General features: G+C 40.0%; 1 protein-coding gene across 1 annotated transcript; it reads right to left on the bottom strand.

Annotated features, from left to right (window-relative positions):
- Positions 1–2,018: 2,018 nt before the first annotated feature.
- CA12 (carbonic anhydrase 12) lies at positions 2,019–20,736 on the bottom strand. The gene is made up of 10 exons (XM_058033565.1): positions 20,646–20,736; positions 19,878–19,898; positions 13,706–13,885; positions 11,044–11,186; positions 10,680–10,775; positions 8,961–9,024; positions 8,379–8,536; positions 7,201–7,327; positions 2,795–2,879; positions 2,019–2,103 (listed from the first exon to the last, which is right to left on the bottom strand). Exons 1-10 carry the CDS (start codon positions 20,734–20,736, stop codon positions 2,019–2,021), a joined length of 1,050 nt encoding a protein of 349 aa, XP_057889548.1.
- Between the last annotated feature and the right edge of the window lie 438 nt (positions 20,737–21,174).

Raw genomic sequence — 21,174 nt, 5'->3', positions numbered from 1 at the left:
TTATCTGTGTCACACATGAGATATTCTCCAGGCACTGTAAATCTCCCTCGCCAGAGAAGCTGCCTGGAATCACAGTAGCAGAAAAGGATAAGTAAGGTCATATTTCCCCTTACTGGATTGTGGGTCTTATTATGGTAGCATGTTAGCTACATCTGTCTTTCTGATCATGCCTGATTTTTTTCCTGGACATATTATGCGTGTAAGAGTGACAAAAGAAATCTGCTGGAAACTATTTTTAAAAAATGCAATCCTTCAATAGGTTTATTAAATGACAGTGGCTGCAGAGACCAGAAAACATATTAGATTCTTTCAGCTTAAGGACCACTGGCAGTGCAAAGTCACGGTACAAAGACAGTGACTGGTGGATGTTTCTAATCAGCTGAGGCAAAGGTCAAAATACACAATAAAATGTTACTGTTCTGGAAGAAACAAGAGAAGCATAGACAAAGACACAGCAAAAAATTATTATGCAATTTTTTCTTTAAACACTTTTATTCAAAGAGTAAGTTATGTTCCCTGTAGCACACAAATGCTGCTTTTTAAGTAATTTCAAACATTTCAACAAAATAATTTCTATGTGCTTGTTTATGTGGTATAAAAATGCTGGCATATGCAGTGTACTCAGTTGTAAAATTGTGCTCCTAAATTTCATGTACAGTTAGTATTAATAAGTTATTTCTCCTTGCACTGAAAATCCTGCTCATGACATCACACAGTTTACTTGGGGATGGAACAGGAAGAATCTAAAACACTCTAAGCTGAAACAGTCTGAATCTGCCGTCTTGAAAGGAGAAAACATGTATGAGAGTTTATTTCTTTAAAGTCACAGACGTGGTGGTGCTGCAATGGAATACAAAAGGTATCTAAGTATAAAGTTCAGTGTTTAGCAGCATTCAGACTGGATGTTATTTTAGGTATAATCATGTGTCTGTTACTTCCTGTGTGCATACTGAGGTACCAGCCTTTCAGATCTGTACGGTAGATGTCAGACTTGAGAGGAATTCTGTATGCATCACCCAGTTCTTCCTGAAGGCAATGGTTTTCCACATTGTCTGCAGGGAAATCAGGTTTGTGCTTCTCACTTCCAAAAATGCATAATCAAACTCCGAGTATCTAGCTTATGAGGTTTGAAACAATAATTCAGATTTCTTTCTAAGAGTTAGATAACTAAGAGAAATAAACTGGAAAAAAAGTATACTGTGTAATTGCAGCTGTAATATATACAGTAAAATCTATCAGGATTTTGTGGTTAAATGACAAGTTACTTACAAACAGCAGCAAGTACATTATCTTCACATTATTCATACACTATAAATAAGAGCAGAATAATAAGACAATCTTCTCTAATTCCTGTGACAGTGAGGGGCTGACTTCCTTAACAGATTTGTGGGGCAGTGTGATAGCTGGAAAGTGAGCTGTTCCCCTAGTAGTGTTCTTCCAGCACAGAGTACCTGGGCCTGAACCCCATCAATAATCCGTGTGGCTTTCATTGCATTTACACTTGTCTTTTCCTCTAATATTACAATTCCATTGGTGAATACACTGACATCATATCCTGCACTTTTCAAAACTGTATCTGCTGAACAAGCCAGCTCAAATACTGGTGTCAAATACAGTTTGCCCTTTATCTTGTTTATATTCATGCTGCTGAAACCAATGTCCTGTTTTAGCCGGGAAGAGTTCTTGTAGCTTGATGAGTGTCTGCAGATTTGGGAAAACCTGTGCTAAACAAACCATAAAACTGGAGTTTAGGATTAACTGTAAAATCAAATAAAACACCCAGACTCAGTAAGCAGCAGACATGAAAAGAATGTGGCGAGGAATTCAGCTCAGGGGAATTCACTGATCATATCTCTCTGGAAAACAAGACAACAAGGGCTACAGAAAACTTTAGGCTGGTATGTGTTTTTAGAACTTTCTTGAGGGTTATCATTATGCAAGAACAAGTGATGTGTTTCACTAATTCAAAATAAATCAGTGCTATGAATGAAAAGGGGCTTTTGTGACAGAGCAGGGCATCAAATTTTGGAGATGTCTTCTTTCTCCTCGTACATGCCTGGTTTGTAGATGACTCCTCTGTTGTCTCCACCTCCCTTTTTGCAACTAAAATAAAAAAAAATTAAATAACTGTAATGCCAATGAAGGAAAAGCACAATTAGTTACTTAAAGTTGTCCATTATACATGTATGAGATTATTTTTCTCTGTACTAGTGCAAATGTCACATAGCTTATTTATTATTATTAATTGTTTCAAATATTTCAGGAGACCACATTTTGTATGCAAGGTCAATGCTGAATGCAAAGGAAATCAGGCTGTAGCAAAATTTGTAACCTTAGATTTTTTCCCCAGGATTTGGCTTTGTCAGCAAAGAGTGGCTTAATGATCTTTCGGTAGTACTTATTTCTTCATCTAAAAGGTTGTGATCTTTGGGAGAGGTTTTCCAAAAATTCCATTCTCCTTGTTTCACATACAGTTACAGGAAAAAAATGGAAGGAACCAAAAAGCAATTAGGAGCAGCAGTGCTAGCAAAAAAAACAAGAAAAGAACAAATGGCATTTGGGAAATAGGAAAACTGGAAAAGTCTTTTATTGACCCAGCCTCATATCACACAAGGAAATAATGTCTACAGAAATAAAAACAAATCATAGTTTGTAGGAAGAGATCATGTCTTCTGAAAGATCAAACTTCATCACTATAAAAAAGGTCAAAGTTTTGGACACGCAAGCACTTCTCTATGTCAGAGGGAAAATATGGCTTTAATTTTTTTGGTGATATGATAGCCAGACATCTTACCTTTTCTTCTTCAGTAGCCAGAATGCTCCTGCAAGAACGATGAGAACTCCCAGAATGCAGGCTATCACAACAGATACCACAAAACCTAAGAAAAGAGGGAAAACAGGCACAAGTGTTAATACCATTGCCTTGAGTGGAGAAGGTGAGTCTCTGATCTGCCATGATGTCTGCATTCTGCACTGGCAACCTTTGCACAGCCTTGTCACACCACGTTGTGACTGTGAATGGGCAGCTGTGCACAGATGTTCTCTGGGATGTCCCAGTGCCACAGCTGGCTCCACAGCTCACAGTGCTGGGGTGTGATGCACATGTTGAAGCCACAGTGCCAGTGTGGAGGCCCTGGTACAGCAGGTCATAGCAGGAGTATCATTTTTATGCTATGATAAATTAGAGCTCATAAACAAACCCAAAGAATTAAACCCAGGCAATCAAGGACATTAAATTCAATCCTTTTTGTTCTCTCACACCACAGAGCACCACTGACTGTGGACAGCTGAAGAATAATATTCTTTGCTGCTGAGAACATTGCTTAAAGGCATCAAAGAAGGTAAAAATGAATTCAGGATATTGGTATGAAAAACTGAGTGATCCCTTGTTTGCATAAAGATTTAAGGATTATCATGATGCTATGTTTCTTAGTGAGCTTCATGTATGCTTTTGGCAATTAAGGTATTTTTTATTTATTTTGGCTTCCACAAAGATCCTGGAAGTGATCTCCCTTTTCTTAATTGCATTTTCTTAATTTATTTACACGTTTTTAAAAATAGTTTTTCAAATGATTGGCTCTCACTAAGCAACATCAGAGCACTTTCAGAGTCAAACTGACAGGTTTCATGCATTCCATCTAAATATTTTCTCCTATTAAATCAGCTGTTGATGAAAAACAAGTGTAAAATGTAGAGTTTAACTGCATTTGACCCATTAATTTGAAGTCCAGCTGAATGGAAGAAGCTTGCAATCCATGGAATTGAAGAGGAGCTGTTTTGTAAAAGGTGAGTATTGTCATAGTAAAGGCATCAAATGGACACAAAAATGTAACACCAAAGAGATAACTGTAGAAAAAAAAAAGAGCTTGTAGTTTGAAGGGAAAGGGCAGGGAGCACTTCTGTGTGATGAGAGGATCTTCTTAGAAAATTTAGTAAGATAGTATTTCAGCCTGATACCCAATCAAAACTAGACACAAGTTCCTGTTTAACTCAGGTGGTTTGAACATCACAGCAAATTCCAGCTGCATTTATGTGAAGGGGAATTTATTGGAATAAATTCCTGATAAAACAAAGTGTATTACAAACACACATGAGTTTTGATGAGTAATACTTAAAGATTAGAGGCTTTTTGAAATGTGGTTCTTATAAATATAGGTGTGAATTTAGATGGTCATTACTGGCATCAAAAGTGTGGATGACCGAGCACCTCAGGCATTTTCAATTTTGCTACACAACACAGGCCAGTGGCCCCATCTGGTGGTGTCTGTGCTCAGGGGAAGGTGGCAGTTCAGGCTTGTCAGTGATAAGGCAGAAAAGTTTCTCTGAAAACCTGCTTGGGAGGGGCTTAGGTGTGCACAACAGGATTTCTTTTACAAATTTCAGTGGTTGCCTGGCTCGGTCCTTGACTCTCTGCATGGCCTTTCCTTCCCTTCTTAATAGCTGAGCTCTGTTCCTGTTTGAGGTGCAGCTGACTGCATCAGGCTGGGCACTTGCAGCAGCCAGGTGTGCTTCATTGGGCTTTGACAGGAGACATTTCTCCATATTTTTCTCTTTTTAGCCCTTTCTTTCCTTTTTTCCCCTTTAGGTGAGGGGCTGCACCTGTGAGGAAGCTTTTGTGACTGCAGTAAGTGGAATGTGAGATTACAGGGGAAATGAATACTCTTTTTTAAATGGGTTGAACTTTTTTTCTATGGTTCACTGGTAGAGTCAATGAGCTTTTGTAACTTAATGTACTTAGACTGAATGGGATTTCTATTAAAGTAGCACTGAGCAATGTCCTTCATAGCCATAGAGACCAGTTCTGGGGTGTGAACAGGGCAATAACTCCTACAGTTTAACTCTGCTAAGTCAAGCCAGCTTTAAAGATACAATGAAAATGTTTTTATGGCTGGTGTCATCTCTAAGGCACAAAATATTGTGCCTTAGCAGAGGGAGAACCAAATGTTATTATTTGGTTTGGCTCTGGTTCACAGCAACAATTTTGAGAGTCACATCTAGACCAAATTTTCCCCCATAAATGGAAATAATAATGCTTACACTATTTCTGTGAAATATTTGGAGATTCCTAGATGAGAAGCATAGTGTCAGATTTTCAATTCCTGGCTTCATGGGTTGTAACTCTCTACCTTCTACTATTAAGTACTGAGTATGATTTATAGAGAGAATACAGTCAGGTGCTGAAAGGTCAGTTTAAGAAACAGATGGAACACTGCATTTCTCATTTCTGACTGACCATTTGGACTCAGCAGATCAATGGCTTGTAGGTGCTGTTAGGAATTGACAACACACCCTTGCCAAGCCCACCAGGTAGTGAATTGTGATAAACAGAGGATGAGGGTAGAAAATGCAGAAGCTGGGTCACTGCAGAGGATTCTATGGTGAACCTATTATAATCCCAAGGGTGGTGCTCACCCTGGAACTTGTGGTGCTTCAGGAAGAGTTTCTGCAGTGGCATTGCTATCATAGATTGTGCAGGGATTTGGGACCTGCAGAGGAAGCCTTAGTCTCAGAAACATGGAAGCTGCATTGCAAATTCTGCTGGTTGAAATCATTGCACATAATCTGGCTTGAGCAGTGATTCCAAGATGATGATTAAAATAACCATTCTGAACCCAGCTAGCTCTCTAGGCAGCAGCCAGTGAGATTGGAGGTTGAAGAAGAAAGTTTTAACCTTTTTGTGGTCATAAAAACGCCCCCCATGGCATTCTTATCTGGTTGGCCCACCCATAAAAGGAGAAAAAAAGCTGACATAATCTAGTTTTCCCCCTCTTTCACTATTCAGTCGTCTTTCCATTTACTCAAAGCATTGTTTGTGCAACTAGTATCACTTTCTATATTGATCACAGAGATGTTAGGAAACTGTTGACAATTTGGCAAACTTGTTAAATTGTAACATCTTCTTAGGTACTATGTTTAGAATCTAGCAACAAGAGCACTCCTCGTGTAACTCTCATTTCAAGAGATCAGCCAACTTTTGGTGACAAATCAAAATCATCTCTGATTTCAGAGAAATGTTCTGCCCAGGATTTGTTTTGGCTGATCTTAATTTTCACTTTTCTTCTTTATAACTTTCTATTAGAGTAGGTACTTTATGAAAAGGTCTGTCTGCAGAGGGGAATGGCAAGAACAGCTGCTGCAGTGTGCCTGCAGGGAACTGTTTCTGTTGTGTCCAAAACAGACAACTTGAGTTTCCTGTTTTTTCACCTAAACAGTGAAGAAAATGGGAGAAAAGTTGAAATGATGTGTTAACACATTTTATTAATGTGAAAGTTTACTGCTTGGCTAATCTTTTTGGTGAAGCCTGCTTTTTCTTTTATAAATCTTATAATTTCAAATAGTGCAGTGGCTTGCCTGAAATCATCTACCTTGAGTGTACATGCCGGCTTCACAGATGCTAAAGAGTATGTGTTTGCAAGACAACAGAGAAGTTGGAACACTGCATTTTTCACAGTGTACTAAAGGCCTTTCTGTGGGCTACAGCTCAGCTTCTCACCACAGATGCAGACTTTTGTGCAAAGCCCCCCAGCCAAACTTATGTGTTGTTGTTGTGTAACACTGCAGAGTTAAGCTTTTGAATCAGTTCCTCCTCATAAAATGGTGGTGTTTTGGTTTTTTTTAAATTTGCAACACTGAATCACACAATCCAGTGTTATGAATTATATTTATTTGCCAAGTTTGAATTCCTCAAGGACCTTTTTTGATTCTGTGTAATTTCCCCAAAACAGCGTCCCTGAAGTTAGGACTCCCTTTAAATGTGTGGCCTGCAGAAGATCAAGCCTGACCTTGCTGGAACCAGCAAATGCCACTGGTGAGACAAGGCCATCTTAAGCACTCACACTGGCTGAAAGAGCTCAGCTGTGGAGCTGTTTAGTATTTAGAGTGACAGCAAATACTTCTGCAAAGCCTGACAAGGCCAATCATGTCTTCCTTATTTTGTCTCCTTGCCTTTGATAGAAGGGTTGCAGGGCTTCCCTCATACCCACTGTGGAAAAAAACTTCTTGCCTACCCTGGGAATACCACATTCCTGTAGAGTTGCCCATGCACAATGCAGTATGAGAAGAAAAGGCAACCAAGTGAACTGCAGGGAGATATCTGTGTTTTTGCAGTGGTACAGTCGGACAGGACTGCCATTTCAGTATTCACATTTACACAGATCGCTGTGCACTGTTTCTTTGCAAAGAAGCATTCACACAACTCACCTTCACGGAAGGAGATAAAAACCAGTCTTTCATGGAAATCCTGAACATTTCTGAAGTTATCAACCATTTCCAGGGGCTCTGGGTCGTCACGCTCTGTGCAGTACATGGCTGTTTCCAGTGCCAGTAACTATAAAGGGATGCACCTGATCAGCTCACAGAACACAGAGAAAGCAGTGTCTGTGTGTGATCACTGGGAGTGATGGAAAAAAGAAAAAGGTGCAGTCAAAGGGAAGGGGATACATTAATAATTAATTTTTATGTGGCCTGTGAACCCAAATACAGAATAATGTTTAAACAGTATGACATCTCCAAGTCCATACCTGTATTTTGTTTAGATCCTGGTGAAACTACTGCTTACTATCAGTTTGTCAGCCAGAAAAATTCAATGGGAGGAAACATGGTAGACTTCCCAGCATACTCTCCCTGGCATAGTCTAACTCCTAGGTAGAATTAAAGGCAACTTTTTGAAAGAGTTCTTTATTTTGGTAGAGATGGTCTGACAGAAGCTGAGAATGTATTTTCAAGACAAGGAGCTTGCAGTAATTTGATGTGAGATTTTGCTAATAATATTTTCCCCTTTGTCTATAATTAGGTGAATCAGAAGATAGTGATTGTGAGTTTATAGTCTAGGTAAGTGGCTACCTAAGAGCAAAAGAAGGTAATTAGATAAGCACAAAAAATGTAAGCTGGGAGAACAGTTAGGGAACTCAAGATGGATAAATAACACAACACAAGCTTTTTTTAGAAACTTTCCAACCCACTCAAGTCCATCAGGATCAAAGTAACACCAAAACACTTGGTGATTAATGTTCAGATATGGAGCCCAAACAATAACCTGCAGGTAACTCATTGAAAGACTCGGAGCCAGACAGTAAGCACATAATGAAAATCAAAATTCATCTCACTCAACTGGAATTTTTTCAAGCTGATACTGTACCAATTGGTGTGCAGCTGTCTGTCCTTTGTTCTGGCCAACTGAGAAAGTGCTAACAACAAACAGAATGGGATATTGATTTATGTCAGCTCTGTGCTCTTCTTCCCACTTAAAGGATTTTAGCAATGGTCCCTGCTCAGTTTTACAGGAACATACGAGAAATCCAGGAAATGAGACTATGTATTTACTGTTCTTTAGCAGAGAGCAGTGAGGGAAATGTGCTCTGCTGGAATTTGGAACTTGCCTGCTCTTGAGAGATTTTAACAGGGTGTCGGAAAACTGTCCAGAGAACGCTTGGGTAGCAGGGAGGAGTTGTCAGGGACCCTTCGTAGCGATAATACTCATCCAGCCTGTCAGGAAGCAGCTCTTGAACATTGAAACCAGGGACCAGGACCTTCTGATCTAAAAAAGGGGGTTTGTGTTAAATATTGCATCATGAGTACACAGGTGAAATGAATTTTCAGTGTCATATCACTAGGAAAAGAAAAATATCTTTTAGCAGAGGTGATCCCAGTTTAATAAGGACTACAGTTTTTAAAGTTTCCTATGTACAAATCATGTCTGAGACACCAAATCAGACTCCTCTAAGATAAACTGTGGCCATATTAACTAGAAAACACCATGTGGAACAAATAAGGCTCAGTCAGCATCACATGGGGCGTGCTGGCCATACGCTCTCTTCCCAGGAATGCACTGCATTTGGAAGCCTTTCACAGTCTGTGACAGATTTGTGTGGGATCTCTGCACTGTTTCTTCTGCCAGTTCAATCCCTCTCAGGGTGACACCTGATACTCTCAGCCATTCTCAATCTGATTTTGCCACTCACCCTTGTATTTCACATTCTGGAAGTGCCTGAAGATCTTTTCATAGGATGGGCTGAAGGGTCCAATCTGCAATGATCACATTATCAACAGCAGCAAATCACCAGCCTGAATATGAGTCTGTGCTTCTGGCCTGTCCTAAGGCAAGGGCTTCCCCTGTGCAGATATTAATGTACTAGGATGGCATAAGTATTTTATAACTCAAAACATTCCCTCTGTCCTCAGAGCCATGATAATATTCCTGCTCCAGGGCTATAAGAGCTTCTGTGTTGTGTTGCTGCCTTTACACCTGCAGTGCAGACCTTTTGTGAGCACTGATCCTATTACCCCTGCCTGCTCAGAGTGCAGTGCAAATGAAGAGAAGCCCTTTCCCCTGAAAGCAGTGCAGGCAGAAGTTCTCAGCTGCCAGGCTTCTCAGATCATCTCCTGGTTTCCAGTCAAAGCCACATTTTTCCACCCGCAAACATTTTTATAGTGCAGCTTCTCACAGTCTGGGGAGGTGAAGAATGACACTGTTGGGTACCACAGGGCCACAGGCCTACAACCCGACATCTGACCTAGGCTATAACTCATCTATCACACAAGACTTCTTTTTCAACTGCTACCAGTAGCTTTTCAGTCTAATAATCAATGCCTTTTTTATCAATTCCTCAGAGCTGGTGCTGAGCAACTCCTCTGACAACTAGGCATAGTAAACTGGTGTCCTTACATTAACTGTAATACCCACCAGCAGTCTGAAAGGATTTCCAAGACCTAATCTCCATTGTTCATTAACTTGATTTTCAAATACCATTGCTTAGAAATAACCAGAATCCTAGTATTATTTCCTAGTGTAATGTACAATACTCCGACACTTTTCACAGCTACAACTCCAAATTAACTGAAATTTAACACAAAATTACTCTCAGAATCTTAGAGGTGCTAGGAAGTGAGCTTGGGTAATATCAATGCAAGCTTTGCTAACTGGAACATTTTACTTTTTGATGGAAATGTGGAAACCTGTGGTTTTGCTTTGTTATACTGCAGAAAATCCTCACATTTAAAAATTTTTACAGTTATCTTACTGATGAGTTTTAATCCTCAATAAGAATTATACATATACAAGCTACTAATTTTTTTTCTTTTTGTTTGTGACCATTATTATCTTCATATGTGGGACTTAAGAGAGAAAAATTGGAAAGCTGTCCTGACATCTTAAAATGTCACTGGACGTACTCGTTTTCTGTAATCCGTGATTCAAAGAATCTGGGAAGCTAGCAGGGAGAAGACTGTGGTTAAATCCTAATTACATACAGTGGTCAAAGGCAGGGTTGTGCCTGCCTGTGCCTCTCTGTGTGTTCAAACTGCTCCATGCTACAGTAGGCAGCTTTGAGTGAATGAGCTTGAAATTCACTGCTGCCTCTTATTTGATAAACAATACCAATCATTAGTTTGTAAATGAATGCAAAAATGGATTTAACATAGCTGAGGTTAATTTACTAAAAAACATGAGGAAATACTCAGAATTCCTCTTTTTGTGGCATTTGCTCCTGGTTTGGTATGTGCTGCTAGAATCTGACTCTTTTTATTTTTTTGTGAAAGAGGAAAGGAAGATCCTTTACTCAGCCACTGTCTATGATAATAATGTAAAGAATGTAGGTGATTTTGTACATTAAAGGTCTCTCATAACTGAATGATTGAAAGCATACTCTAAACAAACAGAAAATAAAGATCCTGCATCCTACCTCAAGGAGAACAGCCAGAACAGCCAGTCCATCTGCTTTGTCCATTGCTGCTGTTATATCTGGGTATTTCTCAGAGTTGTAATGTACAATATGCAGCTACAAAGGAGAAGATACTTTGTTACAATAACATCTGGGTTACGCTCACATTTGTGTTTCACAGTTAGAAAGGACCATGCAGCCACCTCAGGATGAGACGGTGCAGGAGGGTTCTTCAGGGACTGCTGGCTGATCATAAATACTTGGCTTAGAACCTCACAGCCTTTTACAGTCATTCACCCGAGACAGAGATCCCACTTTGAAACAATAGAACATACCCACCCAACCTTCTTTGCCTCTTTGCCTGCTCTGAGCTGCTCTGCCTTACCTCTGCTGCAAAATGCTTCCCGCCCACGGTGTGCTCAGAGCCTTCCGACTTGTTCTGGTTGCCCCAGTGCAGGTGAAGTTGAGATGCAGTGTATTCAAATGGGAGGTTTCTGATGGACATAGCAGGTGACAGATACATTTTCACTGTAAGCAGATCAAAACCAGATAGGAACAAATGATACCACAGCTCTCAGGAACAGGACAAATAAAAATACCGAGTCTATTATATATGGAGCATGAAAAAAGCAGATTCTTGACTCAAATCCATCTCAGTCCGTGGTAGGAGATAAACACTTCTGCTCTCTTTAAGCCTTTCTTGGTAGATCAGGATTTAGAGCATTTACAACATACCTGTTTCTATTTTCCTAAATACGTGAATTTAAAGTGACAATTGTTGCTAGTGGAAATCTTTGAAGAATGTGAATTTATCTCAGACATTGAAGAGACAATTACTGATATGTCAAACCAAAATTATGCTCATGTATCTTCTTTCAATCCCCTTATAATGGTTGAAAATTGATTAATAAATTAATATTTCTCATGGTAATTTATATCCCCTGTTATACTGAACTCTGCTGCCTCTTAATCTTCTTTTGGGGACACAGGATAGAACCAAATAACTCCTCTCTTTCCTTGCTACTCCCAAAATCCAGAACACTGCTGTCGAGCAGCAGGAAAATCCTAGGCCTTAAGAAGGAACATCTCCTCTCTTGACATGCTGGAGCATCACCCTTGTATGCACGAGCCTCCCTTCTCCTCACAAAGGCTCTGGGGTGGGGAGGCAGCCTGGCTTGTTGGGGGATTGTTGTGTGGAAATTACAGTAGTAATTCCCAAGCCAGCAGAAACTTCTCAGTTGTTCACTTGGAGCGTTTGGTACTTCATAAAGCAATGGCTTATGTCAAGAACAGATTGATTGTTTTGCAATTTATCTGCATTATTTTTCAGACTGAATACAGTTTGGTTTCAGATTGCCCTGGACATGTTTTTCAGGGGAAACAAGGCTCAAAACCATAGTGAAGTAACAGCTGTGACCCTCTGTATTTTTAGACTCCTACTGAAAGGGAATTTTTTTTTGAGCTCTACTGTTTTCAGTCCAGCTGATGTAGGTGACTGTGTCTGAATGAGCTGGCTGGTGAAGAGCATCAAACATCATATAGGAATTAATTGACAGCACAATTCTAAGCATCCTACTGGTTTCCTCTGGCTGAAAAGGAAGTTAGCAGCAGATGGTGTAATGATCAGTCCAACAGAGGCTAAATTTTGTTACTCAGAGGTAAATTAATTTGTATCTAAGTGTGGTTTCTAGAGTAGGATGCATCTCTACTGCTTTCTAGGAGGGCACTGATGTTGTAAATGAATTCCCATTTTCTTGAGGGGTTATACTTTTGTCTTGACTTTCTTTAGGGAATAATCAAACTTGGTATTTTAGAGGTGAGATCTGACAGTGGTAGTGACTTAGGGTCTCCAAGGAATTTGCTTTTACTTGTGACTGTTTTGGGAGGGACAGGCTCTCAGTGCTGTTCTTTTGGCTCCTTCTGCACTCTGGCACCCTTCCAGTACACAATGACAAGATTTCCTTCTCTGCCTATTGCCTGTCTCATCAGCCTGGTGCATTCAACTGTGACAGTCCAGTCTTTCACTTAGGACTGAGAAGGACTTCTAGGAAATGAAGGCTCACAAGAAAAGAATGTTCCAGCCATTCCTAGTCTGAAACAACCTGGTTTTAAAGGAGAAATTGATCAAGAGGAAAACCAGGAGTCTGTCCCAAGAGGTTGGCCCTTACTGAAGAATTGGCTTATGATGTTCAATTGAGCAGGTCAACTTCACTGAAAGAATTATTTAAAAAGTGATTTTTGCATGTTGGTCAATTTATAACCAAGCATATGGGAACAAAGGCCATTTTATAATCCAGGTTATTTTGATACTTCTGCTCTAAAGGAGGATACAAGGAAGGAGGACTTTATAACTATTTTTATTTCTGTGTCTTCAGGTGTTTCAGGAAGGAATGACAAATGGTGGGGCTGACTCACTGGTATTGTATATTGTATATTATAGGAGACCTTTATGAGAGCATCATCTCTGCCTTTACCTGCTGTACTGACACTGATTTGGTGCCACTGTGGGGAGGGCCTGTTTGTACACTAATTATTTTTCTGTCTTCTCACCTATCACTATGTATCACTATCCATTTTACCTTATGCTAAAGAGGGTTCTATCTCTACTCAAAAGAACAGAATGGAGCTCCTACATTTTTTTCCTCTTCCCCATGCCCTCCCATAATTGGTGATGAATTGAAGAGACCCATTGCTCATATGTTATCAGTCAACCTCTTTTTAGCAGAATCACAAAGTCTGTTTCTGTTTCAGTGCAACTCAACCAAAGTAATAAGAAAACCTTCGGCATTAATTCTGACATGCCTAGAGTTTATTTTAAATTTCTTTATTTAAAATTTTACTCACTGGGAAACCATTTGTACTTAGTACTTTCCCAGATTTCTCTAGCCTGTTCTGTAGATGTAGGTATGCTGATGTGATTTTCTCATCTGATTAGCAACTTAATTTAATCTAATAATCAAAGGATTACCCATGAAGTAAAAAAACAAAACAGTGAGTTCCTGCAGCTCTTTCTTTTACCATTCCTTGCTGTCTGTGAGCTCCCTTACCTGAATGGCCATTATTGATCAATGTAAACTGGTCAGTGGAGGGCACGTCATAGCCTATGAATTCTAAAGGCAAGAGATTAGAATCATACTGGAGAATAGCTTTGTGGAAATCAATTGGTGATTGGAATACTCCTCCACAAAATGGGTATTTCTTTGGCCAGGCCTTCTCTCCATCAGGACCTGTGTGAATTAACAGAGACACATTTGTCAAACCTTCACTTGCAGTTAACACATAAATTCTCCTGTGTCAGCCTTCACAAAAAATTTGGAAAAGAAGCCTTTTCTGAGTTTTTAAGACTTTGTTTTTTAAAAAAGGACCTCAATAAAATGGAGGTAATGAAGGATATGATCATTCTTCTGAGGGTGTTGTGACCTAGAGACAGGTCTGATTATATCAGACTCTCAGACATTTCCTTACTGTACAAACTATTTGGCACTATCTAACAGGATTGCATAACCCACAGTGAAAAGCTAACTTGCAAAAATTGAAAGTGTTATGGTAATTTGACCTGCAATAACTTGCTCAAACTCTGGTGAAACTTTTCTTCATCACAGCCTTTTGCCCGAGGTAAGATCTACAAAGAATAGATAATATCAAGAGAATTTTAATTGTGCATTTGCTTTAATTGCACATTAACCAGCTAGCAGCTGTTTGCAGACCGTGAGATGAGATGATTTGGATTTAAATACCAGAAGAGGTACTTGCAACTTTTGTTTCTCCTTGTCTCAACACTTATGATTCTTTCCAAGGCAGGAAGGTCCTTAGGGATCACCCAGTCTGATCTGTGTAACACAAGACACTGGGCCTGCCTGGATAAATTTCTACTCCATGAGGCCATTGTTTTCAGAAGGGAATAAACCTCTACTCTTCCTTTCAGCATTGCAGATAAAAGATACTTCATTAGTGCCCAATGGATAATTACTCTCCTTGCTTTTCACTGTGAGCCTGCTGTTCCCATACTTTTGTTCCTCATTGAAGTACTTATAACATAGAGGATATAATTTCTCACTTCTCTTCAACTATGTAGATTGAGTTCCTTGAGTCTTTGATTAGAAGGCTTCTTTTCCAAAACTATAATATTCCCAGGGTCTTCTTGGAACAGGCAAAGCCCGTTCAGATATTTTCTGAAGGAAATTAACAGGCAGGAGGATACCATTAGCAGTTCATCTTATTTACATGAAAGACAAATGCCAAGTAAATGGATAGTGGGGGTGAATCTTTCCTAAACATAGTTCATGTGACAGAATCAACAAGATCAGTTCTGGTGCTTAAAGACAGACTTACTTTCTTGCTAAAGCTGTTTAAGAGTGTTCAAGACTCTTAGGGGTTAGCAGGTGACATTGTTCGCAGTGTGCAGTTTGACACACTCAATCAGTGCTTTTCAGTATAAATAGGCTTTGCTGTTGCTGTAACTTAAATTTTTGACTCCAGTTCACTGAAAATCACATCAATTTCTTTCTTCTTACATCCTTGTGATACTATCTTAAAGTTGCTGAAATGATTTTAAAAAGCTAAAAAGTGTTATGCTGACATTACAGAAGCCTCTCCTCTCCCTATTTTTGGCAAATAACAAATACATCCAGAAAAGCATGAATTCCATACTGTGGAATACATGCTGAAGAATATTTCCCAGAAAAATATGCATTAGAATATTCCAAGAAATGACAGTTTATTAGGTTCAAGCTTACTGTGCATGACAATGACAATGAAATTTAACACTTTTTAAAGGAACTAAGACTACAGCAATGTCAGAAAATTGGTGAGAAGCCTTTATTGTAAAAAGACTTCAATAATTTTAAAAGGCTTGATAAAGTAATGAGTTCACAAGAAGATTTTAATATATTACATATCACAGCTTTGGAGACTTGATAATTAAATAGGTGATTGATGTAGTATAAAATAGAAGTCTAGTCCCAGCCAGAGAGTCATGAGGTACCAATCAGTTTTTGGTATTGTGATTAGGTGACTTAAATGTCTGGAAGAGCTGGCAGGACAATATGGGAACTTCACACCTACGTTGCCAGTTCAGAAGGAAATCTTTTGTCTTTTCTATAAAATGATGCAGCTGTCACAGTCTTTATGAACCTTGACCCTTTTCTTGAGATAAATCTGCAACTCCACTCACAGGCCTTTAAGCTATAGAACATTTTGCTTGTTTCTCATTCCTGCTCAATTTAAAAAAGAAACTACAAAACCAAACAAGACCTCTTTTTTGGTACAAACCCAGATTTTATAGAAGTTCTGTCTTTTATCACATAGTCTTTCTAATTTCAATGCCTCAAAACTCCTGTCTCAAAGAGCTGAGCTCACTGCAGCTTAGTTTTGCGTATGTGAAATTGAGATTTCCAAGGTAGATAAACCACACAGCTGGAAGGCATTTCTCAGTTAGGTCTGCTGAAAATGGATTGATTGTGAACCAGATTTTCCTTTTTCTGTGCCAGTACACTCAGATAAATTCAGTGGAAATCACATTGTGTTTACAAAGGCTTTGTCGGATCACTACTAAAGAACAGCTTGTGCATGTAAGATTGGCCTGTGCTACAAGTCCCCAAAGATATTAACAGAAGTATTGCAAAATTATCTTCAAAGGTAATTTCCTTTTTGTGTGACACATTTGTCACCCAGGCATTTCAGAAGTGTTTGCTGCAATGAGGATCCCACGAGGACTGTGTCAGCAGAGCACTGGCTGTGCCATGGGCCTGTTCTGCCCCCTAAACATTCTAATTCAGCTGTTGGAGTGAGCATGTAAAGGTAGGGAGCTGCTGGTGCCAGTGGAGGTAGGATCCTTCCTGCTGCCACTGCTCCCAGGGCTGCCAAGAGCACTCCCTGCACTCCCACACTAAGGGGTGCAAACTCAGGCTGCTCAAATCCAGCCTGTGGATTGCTTTGCTTGACACAAGTTTGCAGGACCATGTTCCCTTGCCACACTGAAAATAGCTCTGAGCCTGACTGTGCCCTCACGGCTATTTAATAAAAGATGTCTGTAAGTAAAGCAGGAATAATTTTCTGGATTGTCTGGCTGCCCACTACCCAGTGAGCTGAGCAAAATACCCTCAGTGCCAAGACTGCATGGGTCCATTGTAACATTTCCTTTGACAGCTTTACGCTTTCCAGCCAGCCCCAACAACGCTGGTGCTGCTGGGCAATGCAGGACAGATGTTCCTTCAGGAACAGTGGTGTCTCCTCCCAGGGTACATTGGCCCATTTTAAGATAAGGAGAAAACAGCCCTATGAGACACCAGTGGTACCAACAGACTATTGCTCTGATCACCAATTAATATTCGTGTTGCTCCAGCTTCTCACAATCTATGCAAGTTCTCTGGATCTGAAGTGATGTAGTAAAATACATTGGGTGAGTAAAACAGGGAATGCCTGTGGTATTTTTGCAGCCAGGCAGAGCACTTTGCCCTGTTTCCAGCCAGCTGGAAGCTGTAAAGCTGCTGTTTGCCCAGGGCTGAGGTGGTGGTGAAGGCTGAGCCCAGGCTCCCTGCCATGGTGACATGACCACGTGGTTTCCATTTTGCTCAGTGATCAGTGCTACCATCCTGTGCACACAGAGCCAATATGTGTGTGTATCTTCCACACGTGTGTCCAGAGAGAAGCTTGTGAGATAGAGGAATTGCCAAGGGCTGTAGCTGTCGCTGTTACTGCATCCAAGTGCTGTATGAGAAACCTGGGCCATGTTCTAGTGTGTTCACTAAAGCTGGCATTTCTGTAGGGGAAGAGAAAGGGTCTTAGCACAGGTTCTCAGCACCTCACTGAATTGGAGTACTTGGCAGCAGCAGAATAAAAGATGCCTGATGTCTGTTACCAGCAGTTCTTGTGCCTGCATTACAGCATGAAGTTGTCTCTTCCCATGCTAAAGTTCATTAATAATTCTGTTGGCACTGTTACCTTAAATTTGTCTGCAAAACCAGTTTTCTCTGTTGTAGCTGCCTGTCCACTCTGAAGGGATGATTCTGGTTCTCTGATTTCATTCCAGCCCACTAACACTACAGAAAAAGAGCCAGAATCCAAAGAATTGAAGCCTAACATCTACTTGTACTGAGTTTTTTTGGGCCAGAAGACTTCAGCATGCACCTCACAGACACACAGCGGGATTGCCAAAATCTGGGTGCATATGCTGCCCTGAGCTGTGGGGCCTTGGAACCACTCTTTCAGCTCTTTGACTAAAAATTCTTTCCTTATGATACCCTTGATCTACTTTGTCCATCTTACAGGAGATGGAGCTACATTTCAGAGAACACCAAGCGAGCCTGTGTCACCAGGGGTGGAGGCCTCAGGCCTCACTGCTCTGTGGTGTTTCCTCCAGGCACTTTTTCTTGTTCTATATACAAGGGTAGTGAAAACAGGAAGAAGAAATAGCATTGCTGTAGTTTGGCTAAGGAAGGAGCAAACAGGAGAGGTTTAGCCTTTATATTTGATGTATCTAATGCAGTAGTTTCCATTCTAGGCAAGGTGAACTTATGTCTTTGGAAAGCCTGTGCTGAATAGGTAAGGCCTGATCACATGTGGTGTCATCTTGCTTTGCCACTATGGCCTGAGGTATTAACACTGCATCAACATTCAGTTTTACATATTGTAAAATATGTAAAATACTCAACAAATAGAAATCTCTGACAATGAGCACTCAGATTTCTCCTCCACCCTTAATCTTGTACCTTGACCCTCATCTTGACATCAGTTTGCACTGTGGTTATAATGGCTTGATTTCCTTTCCATTCCTGTTGACTTAATTTCAGTTTGAGGCACTGCAAAGTGTTTCAGGGGCAAAGGTAAACAGTGGAAGATTTAGAACGGCATCAGGATCAGTAGGAGAGTATGGAGGGGCTCTTTCCTGGCTCAGCACAGTCTCTCTAATAGCTGCTTTTCTCTGTGGGGGTCAATGCTCTACCTCTGCTTTTCTATATTGTTCTGTACAAATTCAGTTGCCACTTCAGTTTTTTGAAGTTTCTTTTAAACATTTGCTTTTATATGTTTTTCTAGATATGTTTCAAAATCTGTAGCTGAAGGAAAAAGATAATCTGTTTTGTGAACCTTCTCTTTATCCTCCTTACATTTAGAATGTCAAAATCAGACTGCAGTGTGGAAGAGCTTAATAGGAATTGATGAAGTTGGACACTGAGAATAACATACTTTGAAATCAACACTGGTACCCAAATTCCTAGGAAGGGAGAAGTAACTAATTTAAACAAGGAAGGAGGGCAAAACTTCTGCTTTCATGGTAGTAAAAAAAGTCTTGTTTTCTTTACTGTCCAGCAGGGTTAGGTTTATCTGATGGCTGCTGTCAAAGTGGAAAGCCCAGGTTTTTGTTAAAGCTGTGTGAAGCTTTTTCAGTGCTGGGAATGTGAGGTCTGTGTGTGGGCACTGGCAGATAGACATGCAGCTGGCAGGTCTCCTGCTGCTTATGTGAGGCGAGTCAGGTAAATGGAGCACAGCCAGAAGGAGGAGTTCCTAGCAGCAAGTTCACTCTCAGAGGTTCTTTGTGTTGTCTTGGAGCAGCACCAAAAGCTTAAGAACAAGCATTTTTTTCTGAGATTCTCTATACCACCTACTTCTGTGGGGATATTTGGCATGTAAAATGCTACTCTGAGTGAGGAAATACCTGGCTAGAGGATTTGAGCAGTTGAAAGAAAAACACTAGATAATTCTTTTCCTGAGCAGCCACCAGGTGCTTCTGAGTTAGTAGATGACTTAAAGGATTAGTTACAAATTAACACTGCTTTCGTAAGGGTGTTTTATTCTGCTTTGTCATTGCTGGGATCCTCGGGGACCAGAGCCTCCAGTAACAGAATACAGGTGACTTACTGAACTCTGATTCTACCTGACAAAGAGGACTCATGTGGGTAGGGAGAGAATTCTTTGCAGAACTGGGCTGGAATGTGACAGCTGAGGAAACAGAGGGCTTTGGGGACCATCTGCAGTCGTAGGCCCAGCTTTGGTCTGCTGAAATTCTTGTCATTCCACAAGGAAATTTAGAATTCAGTAACTGATTCTCCATCACCTAGATATGAAACCTGGTGGATGAACAGCAGATTTCAAGAAATTTGACCAGATTCAATTCTAGGTAAGGATTGTGATCCCAGTGAGTACTCACCAGAATACATTTGACCACTTGTCTTTAATGCACAGAAGAAAGCCATAACTTTGTATGTATGAATTAGTACTTACCAATATAAGACCATTTTGATGCTGTTTAAAGAAAAAGGAAATATTACTGTGAGTATTTGAAATTAATCTTACTCTGTAAAGAAACAAATTTCTACTTAAACCCACGTATTGAATGTTGCAATATTTTTCTCTATCATTCTAATCCCAGCTGTTGAGCAAAACACAGAAAAGCATAGATACTTTCAAACTTTCTGATATTTTATGGACCTTCCTCACTCAAATTGTAACTATAATTATCCCTGTGATCGTGCCCATAGGGATGAGTCTCTTGTGGTCACTTAAGTCTTGGGGCAAGACTGCTCTCAGTACTTTTTTTCGAAATTGAAATATCCACAGATTGTCTGTAGGTGCACCCCTGGGATTTTTCTCTAGTTAGAGAGCTAAGGAATATAAGTGGAGTGTAACTACAAATGTTAATGTTACAACTCACTTAAAAGTTTTTTGACCAATCACACAAAGCAAAAGCATATTGACAGTAGTTCTATCCAACCACTATAAGCACATGCACCTGTGGTTAAAACAATGCTTGCTTATTTATAATACAAGTCTGTAATGTCAAATAAATCAGAGGACAAATTTCCCTGCATAAGTCAGAATACCTATTCTGAGAAATTAAAATAAGGATACTAACTCCAAACAACAGCAGACTGCAACAATATACAGCTTTGAGCATGACTGAATAGTAATAATGAAAGGGTGCCATTTTTCTGCATAAATGGCTGCCTTAAGGTACAAGAGACAATAAAATAGAAAGCTGAAAAACTTTACCATTCAACGGTGCTTGCATTGAGAGCTGAATCTTTTGGCAGAAAATGAGCACAGTAGCCACTGTGACTATACTGAAGCTCTTGGCTGACATCTCAAGGAAAGACTTATAATATTCCAGCAGTTCACAGGTTTCTTTGCACTCTGAGGAAATTCCCTTGTAGACATGTGGCAAATAGCAGAATGCACATATACAGAGCTTCTGCTAATGAGTTATTGCCCTCCTCTCCCCTTTTCTCTCTCCTTGCCTTTAGGGCTGCTTTTTATAAAGCTCCTGAGACTCAACCCAAAACAAATGATGTAATCAGACCTGCCTCTATGTCAGAACACCCTCAGAAGACTGATCATATCCTTCATTACCTCAGTTTTAGTGAGGTCCTCACAGGGAACACTCCAGCACTTAGGGAATTTAAACATGGAGGTTGAGAAATTATTTAGCAGAGACAAAAATGCTTTAAAAATCTGTACTCCTATGGGCCATACCACATTTGTAAGAGAGTTTTTCTAGCCTGTTTCAGAGAGTCTCCCTCAG

The sequence above is a fragment of the Melospiza georgiana genome, chromosome 13 (genome assembly GCF_028018845.1).
Source record: "Melospiza georgiana isolate bMelGeo1 chromosome 13, bMelGeo1.pri, whole genome shotgun sequence".
NCBI classification, from domain to species: domain Eukaryota; kingdom Metazoa; phylum Chordata; class Aves; order Passeriformes; family Passerellidae; genus Melospiza; species Melospiza georgiana.
This window is presented reverse-complemented; position numbering and strand designations above follow the sequence as displayed.